Source organism: Capsicum annuum, chromosome 4 (genome assembly GCF_002878395.1).
Source record: "Capsicum annuum cultivar UCD-10X-F1 chromosome 4, UCD10Xv1.1, whole genome shotgun sequence".
NCBI lineage: Eukaryota > Viridiplantae > Streptophyta > Magnoliopsida > Solanales > Solanaceae > Capsicum > Capsicum annuum.
The window spans coordinates 94,391,379-94,406,699 of record NC_061114.1 but is presented as its reverse complement, the minus strand read 5'-3'; the positions used below and the strand labels follow the sequence as shown (position 1 = coordinate 94,406,699).

The window sequence follows — 15,321 nt, the reverse complement described above, 5'->3', positions numbered from 1 at the left end:
TATGAATGCGATGACAGTTTATATAAAGCAATAAACAAATAAATAAGCTATACAAAATAAATAACAATTTATGCCACACAAACAAGATAAATCAAGACAATTAGAAAGAAACAAATAATAATGTAGAAGAATATAAATATTTACCTATATCTGTAATGGTTCTAGATAAGAGTTCAAATTATTTCGAAGGGAAGGGGTTAGGCATCCTTCAGAATCCACAACTGTGGTTCCTGGCCAGACTTAGGTTATTATTAAATGAGAGAAAGAAAAATCAATATCTCTAAATGTGTATTAAAATAACATAAACAATCGATATATAAAGAATGCGTAAATTACATTTGCTATCATAAAAATGTGTATAAGAAGTATATGAAGATAAACGGAAGTACATGAGAATATATACAAAAAAAAATGAAAAGATTGCATAAAGAAACTTTTTTTATTTTAAAGGAAAAGATTAGGCAACCAATATTTTAATATAAAAAAGTGTGAATTTATTTGATTAAATATCTAAATCAATTTAATTCTTTTATGTGGATATTAACAGCCTAAATTTGCCTAAGTGCATGATGAATGTTGTATAAGTTAAAGCATTTCTGCCCAACGCCCCAAAAATAAAGTTTTCACTATGATAATATTTGTACAAATATAAGAATATAAAAATACAATGCAAAATTTAAAATCTTCCTTGAATACCATTACCAATGAATTTTTCCAATAACTTGTATAAACATTTGTAATAAAAATATTAGTAATAAATAAATAATTATCAAAAAATAAGAAGTTGTGTGTGCATATATGTATAAAAAATAAAAATTTTCAGTAAAAAGTGTGGGCTCGGATCAGATTTTAGGTACACCATGGCTACAAAGTGGTTGCTCATTTTATTAGTTTTCCTAAATCGTCTTGCCAAGATACAAATCATAAAACTTTTGTGTTGTTATAAAAATTTCATCATCGCCCGAATTTATTCATTTTATTACGTACTTATATACGTAATATCCATCTTTTATTTGTGAAGGCCTCAAAAATCGACGAAAAATTTCTTTATTGGCCAAGCCAGTAACTAACATTCCTTGTCAATGTAAAAGTGTCAAAAGTAATCACTAAAATAGCTATTAACAAAGTAACAGTGAGTATTCAACAAAAACATTGATAACAAACAATAAAAATTAATTACATTAACAATGTCACAATGAATATACAAATAAATGAGAATAATAAAACTAGCATCATTAGCATAGTATGATAGAATAATCAAGTCATAATAGATAATAAGTAAAAGTAACAAAATAGCAACATCGAAAAAGTAACAAAGAACAATTAAAGTAACATCAATAAAATGTTATAAAAATAGTAAAACTTGTAATATTAATATAATAATAAAAAATAATCAAGGCAACATTAATACAATTTGCAAAAAAACTTTATCACACTGATGAATGAGATTGTTTAAGAGACAACATATAAACATAGCATAAACACAAATATGTATAATAACGACGAACTGCAAAAATCACCAAATAACACAAAGGAAAGATCTAAGCTTTACCATCACTAACAATACATTTGGAGTTTTAATATATCAAGAAGAAATAGTAACTTTACCGAAGAAGATGAAAAATTATCGGAGAAAATCTTTCCAGCCAAATTCATGATCTAACAGATTTCAATAGAGAAAAATATTTCTCGGCTAGATCTGGTTGCAACAATGGGGAAAGAAAGTTGTCACTTCCACGGATTTCACCGGAGCAACGCCGAAAAACATGGGGATCCAACTAAATTTGTCTCATATTTGATGTAGTTAAGTGTTTAGTTAATGGAGGGAAAAAATAGAACGGTGGGGAGAAGAGGGGTTCACCGACAGTGATGGTGGTTTTGCGGGGCTGGTAGCGGCGTGGCTGGAGTTCGCCATAGTTAGGCCGAAGCTCGCCCACTGGTGATCAACTCCGGCGTGGTGCGGCAGAATATGAGGAGGGAGAGAGAAGAAAAAGTGAGAAGGGAGGAGAGAGAGCCGCTGGAGCGGCAGTGGATAAGGGGGAGGAGGGAAAAGGAAGAGAGAGTGAGAGAAGAAGAAAGAGGCGACTGACTTTGTGTGTGTGTAAATGTTTTATTTGTGCGTCGGTGTGTATAAAAAAATATACCTTTTTCCTTTTTTTTATAATACAAAACAAAACTCTTTTTTACCCAAAAAATTTTAAACTAACCCCTCTTTTTTATTCAAAAAAAAAAAAAATCTTTTAACCATTTAATAATATATATTGACCAAAGGATAAAAGATCTAATCAGTCATCTCAATTGTCATCTTTAAAAAAGTTGACATGTTTGACTTGATTGATTCATTGCTCTGCGTATTAAAATAATTAAATCAACTTACATTTGCAGGTCGTATTAAATAATATACAAAATTATGAATCCCAATAATTAAAATATAAACAAAAAATAAAAATATAATTATCTTTAAAAAATTTATTATGCTATAAATAATTAAAATTATACTGTGCGGTAAAGAATTGCACTGCTATGTTGTGTACGTATGCAGATGACTGTGCAAAAATTTAAAATAATAATAAACTGATAAAAATCCTAACATTTACAAAATTAAAGATAATTATGAATAAATTATGCACAATTAAAATATGACAACAAATTGATAAAATATCCTAAAATAATAATGATTATCAATAATTTGTTAAAAATTATAAAAATGTATGAGAAATTACAATTTATGCATTTTAACGATCAGGAAGTCCGAATGCACTAATTTTAAGAATGGAGAGCCAAAATTTTGTGTCAACAACCAAGAACACATAATGACCATACAGAGTTTGAAATGTTGTCTTTGAAATATCCAAAGCTCTAATTCTCAACTGGTGATAATCGAATCTCAAATCAATCTTCGAAAACACCGCAACACCCTGAAGATGATCAAATAAATCATTAATGTGAGGAAGAGGATACTTATTCATAACCGTTACCTTGTTCAATTGTAGATAATCAATACATATACGCATAGATCCATCCTTCTTATTCACAAGAAATACAGGGCCTAGAGACGGATATAGAATTTCAAACTTGTGGGTTTCCAATAAAATAAATTACTCCCTCCGTTTCAAATTACCCGTTTCAAATTGAGATGACACATTGATTAAGAAAAATAAAAATAACATGGCTAGTTTACCATAGTACCTCTATTAATTGATGCTCACATTTTAATTTAAAGAAAAAGTAATTAATGCAAAGGATAAAACATGAAATTTTTTTTATCTCTTCTTGATTAATGAAAAAAGACAAGTAAAATGGAAAATCAAATTAGAAAATTTGGGATGGGTAATTTGGGACGAAGGGAGTAATATGTAAAAATATAATAAAAAAGACAACTCCCAGCAGGGATCGATCCCATGGTAATGGGAACAAGCAATTCAAGAGTCCATTCCATGCCATCAAGCAAAATTTCTTTTTTGTTTATGGATTCTGATCTATAATATTATATTTACTTATTCTATTTTTTAATATATTTACTGGATCTACGATAGCGAGTGGGGGTTCCTCGGAACCCCCACCCAATATTGTAGATCCGCCACTGAAAGTAACTATAACTATATTATAGTAAGATAATAAAAAAAAATACTCATGAATTTGAAAATGTGTTTTTCTATCAAACACAATGAACGATTCCTCCATAATTTCAAAAGTTCACATGATACATATCATTACAAAGATTTGCACTATATTTAATTTATGAAAACAAAATTATTTACTCAGCACCTATTAAAATTAATTTAAACAACATATTTATGTAATATTAACTATCTCATGTTAAATTACCACGATATATATCATGTTAAGTTTTGTTAATTCTTTTGATTCTCTTTATTTGAGGGATGTAAATTTCCTCATCAGGAAGACAAATCACTTACTACATTAAATTGATCTCCTATTTTTAACGTATATAAGACAAGACATAAAGACAATCCTTTAACATTATGATTCATTAAAATGTTCATCCAGTAAATCCTTATTCTCGTTTGTTAAACACCCATAAAACGAATCTAAATATATTTAAAATCAATTTATGTATGGATTAGGATCCCTTATTGTTTCGTATGATTCTATATAAAATGTTAATAAATAGATATTTATAATTTTAATCTATTCTCTTGTATAATTTTTAAATAAAGTAGAAAAAGAACAACATTACAATTAGTTGTTTAATCTAAGAGAATATGTTTGACCCGATGTTAAAATAAGTATTAGGCTATATGATATTTTAATCTTAATTATGAAACCTTAAATAAGTTATAAGATATTATTTGATTTTGTAAAATAAGAAGTTATATTTTATTATATAATGTGATTTTTACTTACACTTCCTATTGTGTTTATTCAAAAATATTAATAATTATTTTCTTAAAAAAATTAATTAAATAGATATAAATATATTTAAATTTATAATATTGAGACCGTAAACAGACTCAACATATCTAGTTATAGATTATAAATTGTAAATATAAATTAGAGATATAGATATAGATTATAAATATTCTCATATAATATCACACAAACATAACAACTAAAAGTTCCTTTATCCACAAACTCATTATCCCAACATTAATTCACCCCCCTTTTATCTCAAATAATAATAATATTACTATTACTCAATCTATATGCCCATTTGCCCTTTTTACTTTTTTTTCTTGAAACTATATGCTTATAACAATAGTGTACTTGTAGTTCATTTGGTTGTACATTGGATGGATCAACACCACTTTACCGTATCATCCTAAATTCCTAATCAGTCCATTAGAGGTTTAGCAATTTAACAAGCATGGAGATTCAAAAAGCTCGCTCTACCATGACTCCTCGCCATTTCCACTCAATTCCAAACTATACCCACCACTTAGTTCTTGTTTGTCCACAACATACACTCATACAGCAAAGAAATTTGCGCCCTCTTTTTTGTTCTCATAGTGTTCAACCAGTTGTACAAGATCCAGTTATGCAAGAATCATTTGGGAAAGAGAGCCATTATTACAAGAATACAAGAAGAAAAAAGAGGGTGTTTTTGTTGGATGTTAATCCGATTTGTTATAAAGGAAATGTCCCCTCTTTGCAATCTTTTGCTCATTGGATATCCCTTTTCTTCTCTCAAGTTAGCCTCACTGATCCTGTTATTGCTGTAAGCTCTCTCACACACACTAATGGATGTGTCTCTGTCTATTTGTTGAGTTGTTTTAAAAAGTGTTAAAAATATATCTGAACTGAACTATTAAGAAAAGATTGTATTAAAGTTTCGATGGTTAATAACATGGTAATTGCTCCTGCCAGTATCGAAAGTGATAATTAAAGTGGGAATGATGTTACTAGAACGAACCACACAAATAAAATGAAGCAAAAATATCATTAGATATTATTTTGACTCAAAAATACCCCTCATTTAAATTTTTGGCTCAAACATAATTCTCTCTCCAACGTAGTGACACTAAGCATGACACATGGTAAAAAAACCCACATGCCAGTTCAGATCAGCATCCCTGTGGAAAATCACTCCATTTATCAGCTTATTTCTTGTTTATTTAAAACCCGATCATCAAGCTTGATTCTCATGTCATCAGATTAAGCAACAACAATTATACCCTTTAAGAATTAGAAAAACACCCCAAGAACAAAAGAACAAAAAAGCAAAAAAAAAAAAAAAGCTTTCTTTTGAACAAACCAACCTCAAAATAAGCAGCAGCACTTAGAATTGAAATAGATAAATCAGTATCCTTGTTTAACACAACTTCTGCTCTTAAAAAGTAGAGAAAATCCGAAGAACAAAAAGAGCGTAAAATAACATTCTTTGAACAATGAAAGCTCGTCAAAGTAAGCAGAAATTTAGTATACATGATTCAGTAATAGAAACTCAAAAGTAAAAAACAAGAAAGAACACACAAATTTTAAATTTCTACCATGAAAGGGTGCTGAGCAATGAAGTTTGGGAGGAGTACTGAGGAAATGGCATAGATACATTCTTGAAATTGATCTTAAATATTGTAATAAAAGAGTATGATGCCTTTGACCTTGTTGTCTCTTCAGAAACTAACACTGCCGGGAGCAATCAACTTTTGTGGAAAACATTGATTCAATGTGCCTATTCACATTTACAGTAAAGTCCAATAAAACCCCATAAATTTCTCTTTTAACAATGAAACCTCATTAAAGTAACTATGAGCAATTTAGTGTCCTTGATTCACTCAAGTTATGGTTTTATGAATTAGATAAAACCCCAAGAACAACTAAAGCTAAAGGAAGCCCCGTGCACTGAAGCAAGGGTCGACCATTTGAATCGGACATGAAAATCGACCTTGATGATTGGGTTTTAAATGGACAAAAAATGGGCAGATAAATGGGGTGATTTTCCACGTGGATTGGCCATATGACCTTTTTTTGTCCACGTGGCGAGCTTGGTGTCATTCTGTTAGAGAAAGGGGTATTTTTGAGCCAAAAATTTAACGGAGTGATATTTTTGAGCCAAAAAACTAACGGAGAGTATTTTTGCTCCATTTCGGATAGTTTAGGGGTATTTTTGGCCCTGTTCCGTTTTGCCTATTTTGTGGAGTGCAGGATAAAAGAAGCACCTAAAATGTCTTAGTTTTTTGAGTTTCATACCTCAACTATCGTATGTGAGTTTCCTATTTGAACTATCAACAACGATTTATGAAAATGCTCCTTGACTATTAATTGTTTGAATTTCATACCTGAACTTTCAGGTAGGAAAAGTGAACAATTAATAGTTGAATTGTGTTTTGATAAGTACTTGGTAATAGTTCAGATAGGAAATTCGAACACATGATAGTTCAGGTATGAATCTCAAAAAAAGAAATACTTTAGGTGTGTTTTTGACTATAAACTCTATTTTTTGTGTTAGTAGTTTCGGAAAGACAAATCATAGCCCATCTTAGTTAATGGGTTCACAGCTAAATTTTTGTACGTGTTTGATGGATTTCCTAATACAAATACAAAGTCTAAGAAAAAGCTTTTGGGTTCGTTTGAACTAGTACCGGATACTCTATCTATGACCCTGCTTGGAAGGTGAAGATGGTATCTGAAAGCACCATGAACTACACTTTGTTTGAAATAGGTTTGTTTTACAGGTTATTGATGGGGAAAGAGGTAATGAGTATAGAAGACAGTTGTTACCTTCTTACAAAGCAAAACGGAGGAAATATTGGCATCAGTTTCCAGATGCAGGAAAATCAAGGAGTACATTTGAAAAGTCACATAGACTCATTTTGGATATTCTTCAGAACTGCAATGTTCCTGTGAGTGAACATTTTCTTGTCAATACTTGTAGTTTCGGTATTGATGCAACCTTGAAATCTGTGTACTTTAGTAGTCTGAAGTTGACGGCTATCTTTACTAGAAATTGAGAAAGGTATTTTCTCTTTGTGCATAGAGAGGGTAGTTTACTGATATTAACTACAATGTTATTTCTAACTGGAGATACTAAGAAGCATGAACCATGAGATAGATTTAATTTTCCTTTTTGTTGGAGAAATTTTGCTTCCACAAAGTGAGTTGCTTATGGTGAAATGTGGCAAGCAAACACTCTGGAGATGCATATCTAGCAAAAGTTGAGTGGAGAAAGAAAGAATATTGGACCACATAAATAAATTCATGAACGTTAAATGGAATGATTAATACGAGCAAGTTTTCCCTCAAGAGAACAGTTTATGAGGTCTATTAATGTCATTTCAGCTGTAAGTTTGGGTGGGAACACATACAAAAACACAATGTCTTAGTAACAAAGAACATTATTATTAGAAAGCAAGTTTACAGATCCAGTACTCCCTTATGCTATTTTTGATCTTAGTGTTTTACTGCTACCTTGTGCATCTCCTGCCTCAGGTTTGACAATGATTGTTGTAGTTATAAGCTATGTTGCTCGGACTCTTTAGAAATGTTGCCGGGTTCATATCGGATCTTCCAAAAAAGTGCATTTTGGAGGATCTTGCATGGGCCTGGCAGCAGTTTTGGAGAGTCCGAGCGACATAGGTTATAATTACAGACTTGTAGATATAAATCTTGTTTAGAAGCTTTTTTCTGTGGGTTGCTCATATATTTTTTCTGTACCGGTTTACGGAAAATTGAGTATGCACTCAAACTTCAAGTTCTCAATTGGTAGCCCCTCCATTCCCTGTAGAGGTGAATATGTTTATTTGTTTTAGCTATAATTTCGACTTGGAGCCCTTCAATTACTAGTTATCCTGCATTTCACTTCTTGTTTCTACAATTTCTTCTGCATTGCAATTAGTAATGCACTTGGCAAAAATGCATAGCATTTAGTGGACTGTGTTTTTCTTTTTGCCATGGTTTTGCATAATGAGAAGGCAGATAAGAGTTGATTACTAGCTTTTGACTAGGTGTAGTATGCAGGTTGTTAAGATCGAATCACATGAAGCAGATGATGTCATTGCCACACTTGTAGAACAAGTTCTACAAAGGGGACATCGAGTTGTCGTTGCCTCTCCTGACAAAGACTTCAAACAGCTGATATCTGATGATGTTCAAATTGTCATGCCAGTACCAGAGTTCAATAGGTGGTCCTTTTACACCCTAAAACATTATGTGGCACAGTACAATTGTGATCCGATGTCTGATTTAAGCCTAAGTAAGTATGTCCCACTCCTTTTAGGTGTAGTTTCATCTTAATCTTAAGTGGCTTATATTTAAGTTACTGGTTCATGTACTTGTTGAAGCTAATAATATCTTATTCATAGCTGCAAATTAAAAGTCATTATTCTACTTTCTTGTTGGGCACAATTGGGGTGAGATTTGAAGAACTCTAGTTTAAGTGATTCCCTATTTTATATTAAAAGGTAAATATGGAGTCGTGAAATGAAATGGTCCTGAATAGAGCAGACCGAATGTAGAGGATTGATGTCACCGAAGTTTAGCCGTGTGTGATATGAAAGTTAAGAGAGGTGAAAGTAGGGAGTGGTTCTTTCCAGGAAGAAGGGTAAAATGGAAGGCCAGTGGGCGAATTTAATCTTGGGTAACACATCTTTTTCTTCAAATATTTACTATATCTACTGAACATTTTTCATAGCAAATAATTTTGAAAAGATCTTCCCTTGATATTAATATATGTTCAACACAGCTGTAACTCTTTATTATTCTCTTTTATCTCTACTTTCAGAAAATATTTCTTTACAATTTTATTGGCAACTAGGAATAAAGTGGGTGGGATAAGATGTGATAAAATTTCGTAACTTCCCATGGTCAATTCGTCATACAATTTCAGGATTCTTTAGATAATAGACTTACAATTATGGACTACAACAGGCCAAGACAGCTGTTTCTCCTTTCACTTGTCTGTTTCTTGCTATGGCTTGGGAAGCTGTGTTTTCTGATTGTTGTGTTTTCTGTAATCAAAATAGAAGCTTAATGAAGAAAATGGCTTACCTTTTATATAGAAATTTCTCTATCAGTCCTTTTCCATATATCACCTTCTGGGAATATCCTCTTGATCAATAATTTTCTCCTCGGAATACCTATTAAATTTTCCACAAAATGTCTCATAATTTAGACATATAAATAACTCTATTTTTAGCTATTTGAATTGTTTTTAGCCGAATCCTCGCCTCCTATCCGTACCTGGATCCTCTATCCCTACTCTTAAAATTTAGATCATGAAGGATCCGACCTCTAGATCCGCACCCGTATCGGACACGCGCACTCGAGCTCGAGCAACTTAGGCCAGGAACATCATGGAAATTGCCTTAGCATTGTGAAGAAAGGGGCATTATGATGCAGGCGGTATCTTGGTAGAAGGAAGAGCAAAAGCCTCTTTTGTCGCCATATAGCTTCGTGTGTTTCATGCTATCCTTTTCCCCTTGTAAGGCTTTAGCTTTTTTCCATGTCTGCATCTGTATACTGCAGTTCTAGGCTCTACCCAATATGGGCTAGCTACTGGAGGGGATGGGTGGATTTTGGATGCTTCGGTGTCAATGCTGTCGAATCATCTAATCATCAGTTTTGTTCTCGAGTGTGTTATGTTATTATGTTGGCTGCTAAATTTTGTGGTTTCCTGGATAAGGGTGCTTACTAGGTGATGAAGTTGATGGTGTTCCTGGAATCCAGCATGTTGTTCCTGGTTTTGGTCGAAAGACTGCTTTGAAGCTTTTGAAAAAGCATGGCACACTGGAGAATTTGCTTAATACTGCTGCAGTGAGATCAGTGGGGAGGCAGTATGCACAAGATGCACTTATCAAGTATGCTGATTATTTACGCAGAAATTATGAAGTTCTTTCTCTTAAGAGGTAACATTTTCATTTTTCTTTCTCTTCCACCGATAACAGCAAAAGTGTTATTCAGTATCCAAGCCCGTTTACAGCTTTGTAATTCTAACTATTCCTAAACTGAATGTGCTAAAAGGGATGTCAGTGTCCATATTGAGGAGCAATGGCTTAATGAGAGGGATGCGCGTAATGACTCACTAGTTTTATCCAACTTCATCACTTCTATGAAGGATAGTCGGAATCTTAATTTTCAATGCAGACCTCATTCAAATGGTTGAAATTGCCAGACAAAAGCACCCTGTGAGTTTTCTCCTTTACTATCTCATTTGGTCCATCTTATTCTTCATCTTCGACGAAGCGAAATATGAAGTATCTTCTGGATAACAAAGGCGCTAAAAAATGCTAGTTGAAAGGACTCTTAGCCTGTCATTGCACATACAATTATAGGTTCAAAATTATTGAAATTTTGGTAAACTGTGCATGTATATCTAAGCTCTGCATTAAAATTACTGGATTCACTTGAACCCATAGTTTGTTGGCTACATCCACCTCTGGTTGAAATGACAATATAATCGACACAATATTTTGCTCCTAACTTCATCGTTTCAAGTGGCAACTGGCAACTTTTTTATTGATGTTAAAATCAGCACTAAGTAGGTGCTGTATTTACACCAAGAAGATTACAAGTAAAACCAGAAAAAGTTCCCAGAATGCCTAACAAAAGATTCTAATGAACTGTTTTAGTGTTTCAGCATCATTTACCCATTCTAATCTACACCAAAAAGCTATCAACATAATCAATTTTGTTCCCAGCTTTAGGTAGTTTCTACATATTTAGTATTTCTGTAATAATTTCGTTTAGATTCTGATTTTAGTTACCACATTGAAAAGATTACTTTGTTGAGAAGCAAACAATGGAGAGAAATGGTCCCCCTGAAAAGGAACGGAAAATGAAATGAATGTCATGTTATTCAAATACTCAAGTGTTTAGTGTTCTGGTCTATGCAGTGCTTAAGCTGATGTAGTCTCTGAAATCTGAAGAACGGTGATCTTGATGCTTCAGCAGAACTATCAAACTAAACAAATAGAAGATTGCCAAATCTTGCCAGAAGATTTGACCAGATGGCCCGTGGCTGAATTGGAATATCCAAATTCACAGTGATTATAGATTTATACTCACTGTTTCATGTTTGCATGTTTATTGGTTCATAAAACACAACTTCAGTTTTCCTCATGTGGAAGGAAGAAACATACCGTAGAAAACTTAACGCAAAATGACTCAGTGGGTGCTGTACTAGGTCGGTTTTGTAAGTTGGACGCTTCTACTTACATGTTTATCATCTGGATCCTTGAACCCACTAAAAAACTATATTTTAAACCCTTTGACCGTTGACTTTGCCTATGTGGCATCAATTGGCTAACTAGGACGAGGAGAGTGTAGTCACTCGCTTGGGTGCGAGTGGGGGTTAATTTTTGGTCAATTTTATATTAAAATAATTAAAAAAATCGTTCAACTACAACTTTTTAAATTTAAATATATGTTTAAAAGTTAAAAAATAATAAATTTTCAAAAAATAAAATAAAAAGGACCCTTCCCCCAACCCCTCCCCGTCCAGCACCCCCACCCCACCCTACCACCGTCCACTAGTCCCCCACCCCCATCGGCTGCCATGGCCATTGTAAAATCACAATTGCAATTGGAAAGTGCAACTTCTCAAGCCTAAAGTACAACAATTCACAACATAAAAACAAACAAATCAACACAATCGAATAAAACTTTGAGCAATTTTTTTCCAAACAAATTAACACAATCAACACAACCAACAAGAATCAGAATCAGAAGATGAAGAATCAACAAGAAACAAATAAACAAATGACGTGGTTTTCTTTCTTCTTCGATTCTCACTTCTCAATTTTTTCCAAACAAACAACAAGAATCAAATAACAAGAACCTTTTTTCTTCGATTCTCACTTCTCAATTTTTCCAAACAAACAAAAAGAATCTAATCACCAGTTGTAACAAATTGAGTAATCCTGAGATTATCATCATCTTCAACAACTAAAGCTCAAACACAGATAAACAGGTGAACGAAAAGCTTCAAGAACCGCCAGAAATTGTGCAACAAAAGAAAAAAAATAGTGCTTTTCAGGAATAATCTTCTTGCTGCTACCTCTCAGCTCTACAATGGCAATCATAATTGAAGAACCGGATTCACCAACACCAAAGAAACAATAAAAACCCCTTGAACCCACTTCAAGAACTCCTCAATTAACCACCTCAACCCCCACAAAATCTACCAAAACAACAAATGCAACAACTCCCTTTCCCATGGCCGATTTCTCAATTAATTTTTTTTTTTTAGAGTAGATCGAAGGAAAGAAGCAAAAACATGAAGCTTTTGTCAGTGGTGAACATCTCTTTCTTTAAGTTTTTGCTAAGGCGCCGCCGCTGGAGTTGTTGAAAATTTAAATTGGGTTGGGGATTTTGTTTATAATCCTACCAGCAATGCATTAACACAAAAAGCCCCAAATGATTTGTATCATAGTCCATCAAATTTGCAAATTAGGGTTCCTTATGAGCAACTTTTCGTCGACAACTGGAAGCCACCACTAGCAATAATGGCAACAGTCCCAAAGGCGTATCATTGGGAGGACTTTGTTTGTAGAGAAAGAATGGGGGAATTGAGAGGGATAGAGGGAATCGACGGAGAGATGGAGAGGCGAGAGAGGAGATGGAGAATGACGAGGGACGAGAGAGAGAAAGGGGAATCTGGTGAGGGTTCCTTTGTTTTTTTCTTTTTTTTTGAAATTTATATTTTTGGCTTACTTTTTAAAAAATGAATTTTTTTTATTTTTTTTTTAATTTATCATTTTATTTTTATTATTAATTAATAATTTTAAAAATTAATTAATGAAGATATTATGAGATGGAATTTAATGAAGCATTTAAAATGACGTGGAAATGATTTGGAAGCTGACGTGGGAACAATTGTATTACACACCGAAAATAGGGCTTAAAATGTTGCTTTTAGTGGGTTCAAGGGTCCCGATGACAAACATGTAAGTAGAAGTTTCCACATTACACAACGGACATAGTACAAGGGTCCACTGAGTCATTTTGCCAAAACTTAGCTGTCCTTTGTGGATGAATCACAAAAGAAGAGACTTCTGAGATCTAAAATATACAGAAGTTTGAGATTCTTTTAGTAGTGCTACTAGAATAGATTCGTGTTATTATTATATGCACCACGAACAAAATGTGAGGTCCGGTATAGCTTGAAAACCAATGTCAAAGCATCTTCAATGCTATCTGTTGTGATGAAAGGACATGGCAAAGACCCAATTTTTATTTATATTTTAATGAGAAAATACCCTATTACCCCCTGAACTATACCAAAAACGGCTGTGACACACCTCAACTTAAAGAGATCCTATTATCCTGAACTAATTAAAAGTGTAATTTTGACACTCTTAGTGCTTGTGCCACGTATGTGCCACGTAGGCACTAAGGGTATCAAAGTTATACTTTTAATTAGTTCAGGTAATAGAACCCCTTTAAGTTGAGGTGTCTCTGCCGTTTTAGGTATAGTTCAAGGGTAATTAATGTCAAGATAACTCCTATTTGGACCCTACATTCGTTCCCATTTTTCCCTGTTTTCACCTAATCTCATGCTAATATACAAAATACCACAGTAGACATTTGCCTTTCCCAATTACTTTTCTTCTTGAACTTCGTATTTCATATGGATTTCTCCAAACGTAATTCTCTGATTTTCATTTTTATTGATTTTGCTGCCATACCTGTTTGGTCGGATTTTTCATTGAGTTTGGGAGAATTATCAGAAATTCTCATTAGTTTCCTCAAGTTTGGTATGAAACCTGAGGTTTTCAATTGGTAGGGGCAGATGCACGAGTAAAGCTGTGTTACGCTACACAACTTTAGTGGAAAATTTTACTAAAAGATATACAACAACAACAACAACAAACTCAGTGTATTCCTACAAAGTGGGGTTTGGGGAGGGTAAAATATACGCAGTCCATACCGCTACCTCCAAAGAAGTAGAGAGATTGTTTTCGATAGACCCCCGGCTCCAGGTAGTGAATAGTAATCAAAGCGTAGTGAAGCATGATGGATGACATAACATAAAAAGGAATAAGACATACTAAAATAAAAATAAAATAAAGTATAAATCCGAGCAATACTAAATAAGATAAATAGGCGCAATGAATAAGAGATAAGCGATAGGGCATCCAGAATACGACACCCCCTAGTAGTAACAAACATTCACAGACCAGGGACACATGGACCTTCCTGACTAGTGGCTCCTACCTACTTGCTACAACTCACGCACTCATCCTAGCCTTCTACCCTTATTCGCAACCTCCACGTCTTTCTATCTAGGGTCATGTCCTCGGTAAGCTGTAACTGCTCCATATCGTGTCTAATCACTTTCCTCCAGTACTTCTTCGGCCTACCTCTCCTCCTACTGAAACCCTCCAGCACTATCCTCTCACACCTGCGGACTACGGAATCCGTACCCCTCCACATCACATGCCCAAACCATCTCAACCTTCCTTCCCGCATTTTATCCTCCACGGAAGCTACTCCCACCTTCTCTCGGACTGTCTCATTCTTAACTCTATCCCCTCTATTAAGATCACACATCCAATGCAACATTCTCATTTCCGCCACCTTCATTTTCTAAACATGAGAGTTCTTGACTGGCCAACACTCTGCTCCATATAGCATAGCTGGACGGACTGTCACTTTGTAGAATTTGCCTTTAAGCTTAAGTGGGACCTTCTTATCGCACAACACTCCCGAGGCGAGCCTCTACTTCATCAAACCTTCTCCAATACGGTTAGCGACATCCTTATCAATCTCGCCATTCCCCTGAATCATAGACCCAAGATACTTAAAACTATCCCTCTTACAAACATCCTGGGAATCCAACCTCACACCCATATCTTTCTCCTGCGTCAAGCCACTAAACTTGTATTCCATATACTCCGTCTTGGACCTACTCAACCTGAATCC

The 15,321-nt window shown here is 33.9% G+C and overlaps 1 protein-coding gene across 2 annotated transcripts; it reads left to right on the top strand.

Moving 5' to 3' along the window:
- The first annotated feature begins 4,623 nt into the window (after positions 1 to 4,623).
- On the top strand, positions 4,624 to 11,667 carry LOC107867807 (5'-3' exonuclease). Of its 2 annotated transcripts, XM_016714238.2 has the most exons (6): positions 4,669 to 5,179; positions 7,137 to 7,304; positions 8,419 to 8,653; positions 10,082 to 10,304; positions 10,420 to 10,583; positions 11,292 to 11,667. In XM_016714238.2, exons 1-5 carry the CDS (start codon positions 4,829 to 4,831, stop codon positions 10,559 to 10,561), a joined length of 1,119 nt encoding a protein of 372 aa, XP_016569724.1. In that variant the 5' UTR covers positions 4,669 to 4,828; the 3' UTR covers positions 10,562 to 10,583; positions 11,292 to 11,667. The 2 variants fall into 2 exon arrangements, with proteins under 2 accessions (XP_016569725.1, XP_016569724.1); XM_016714239.2 differs by lacking the exon at positions 7,137 to 7,304 and having other exon boundaries at positions 4,624 to 5,179.
- Positions 11,668 to 15,321: the final 3,654 nt, after the last annotated feature.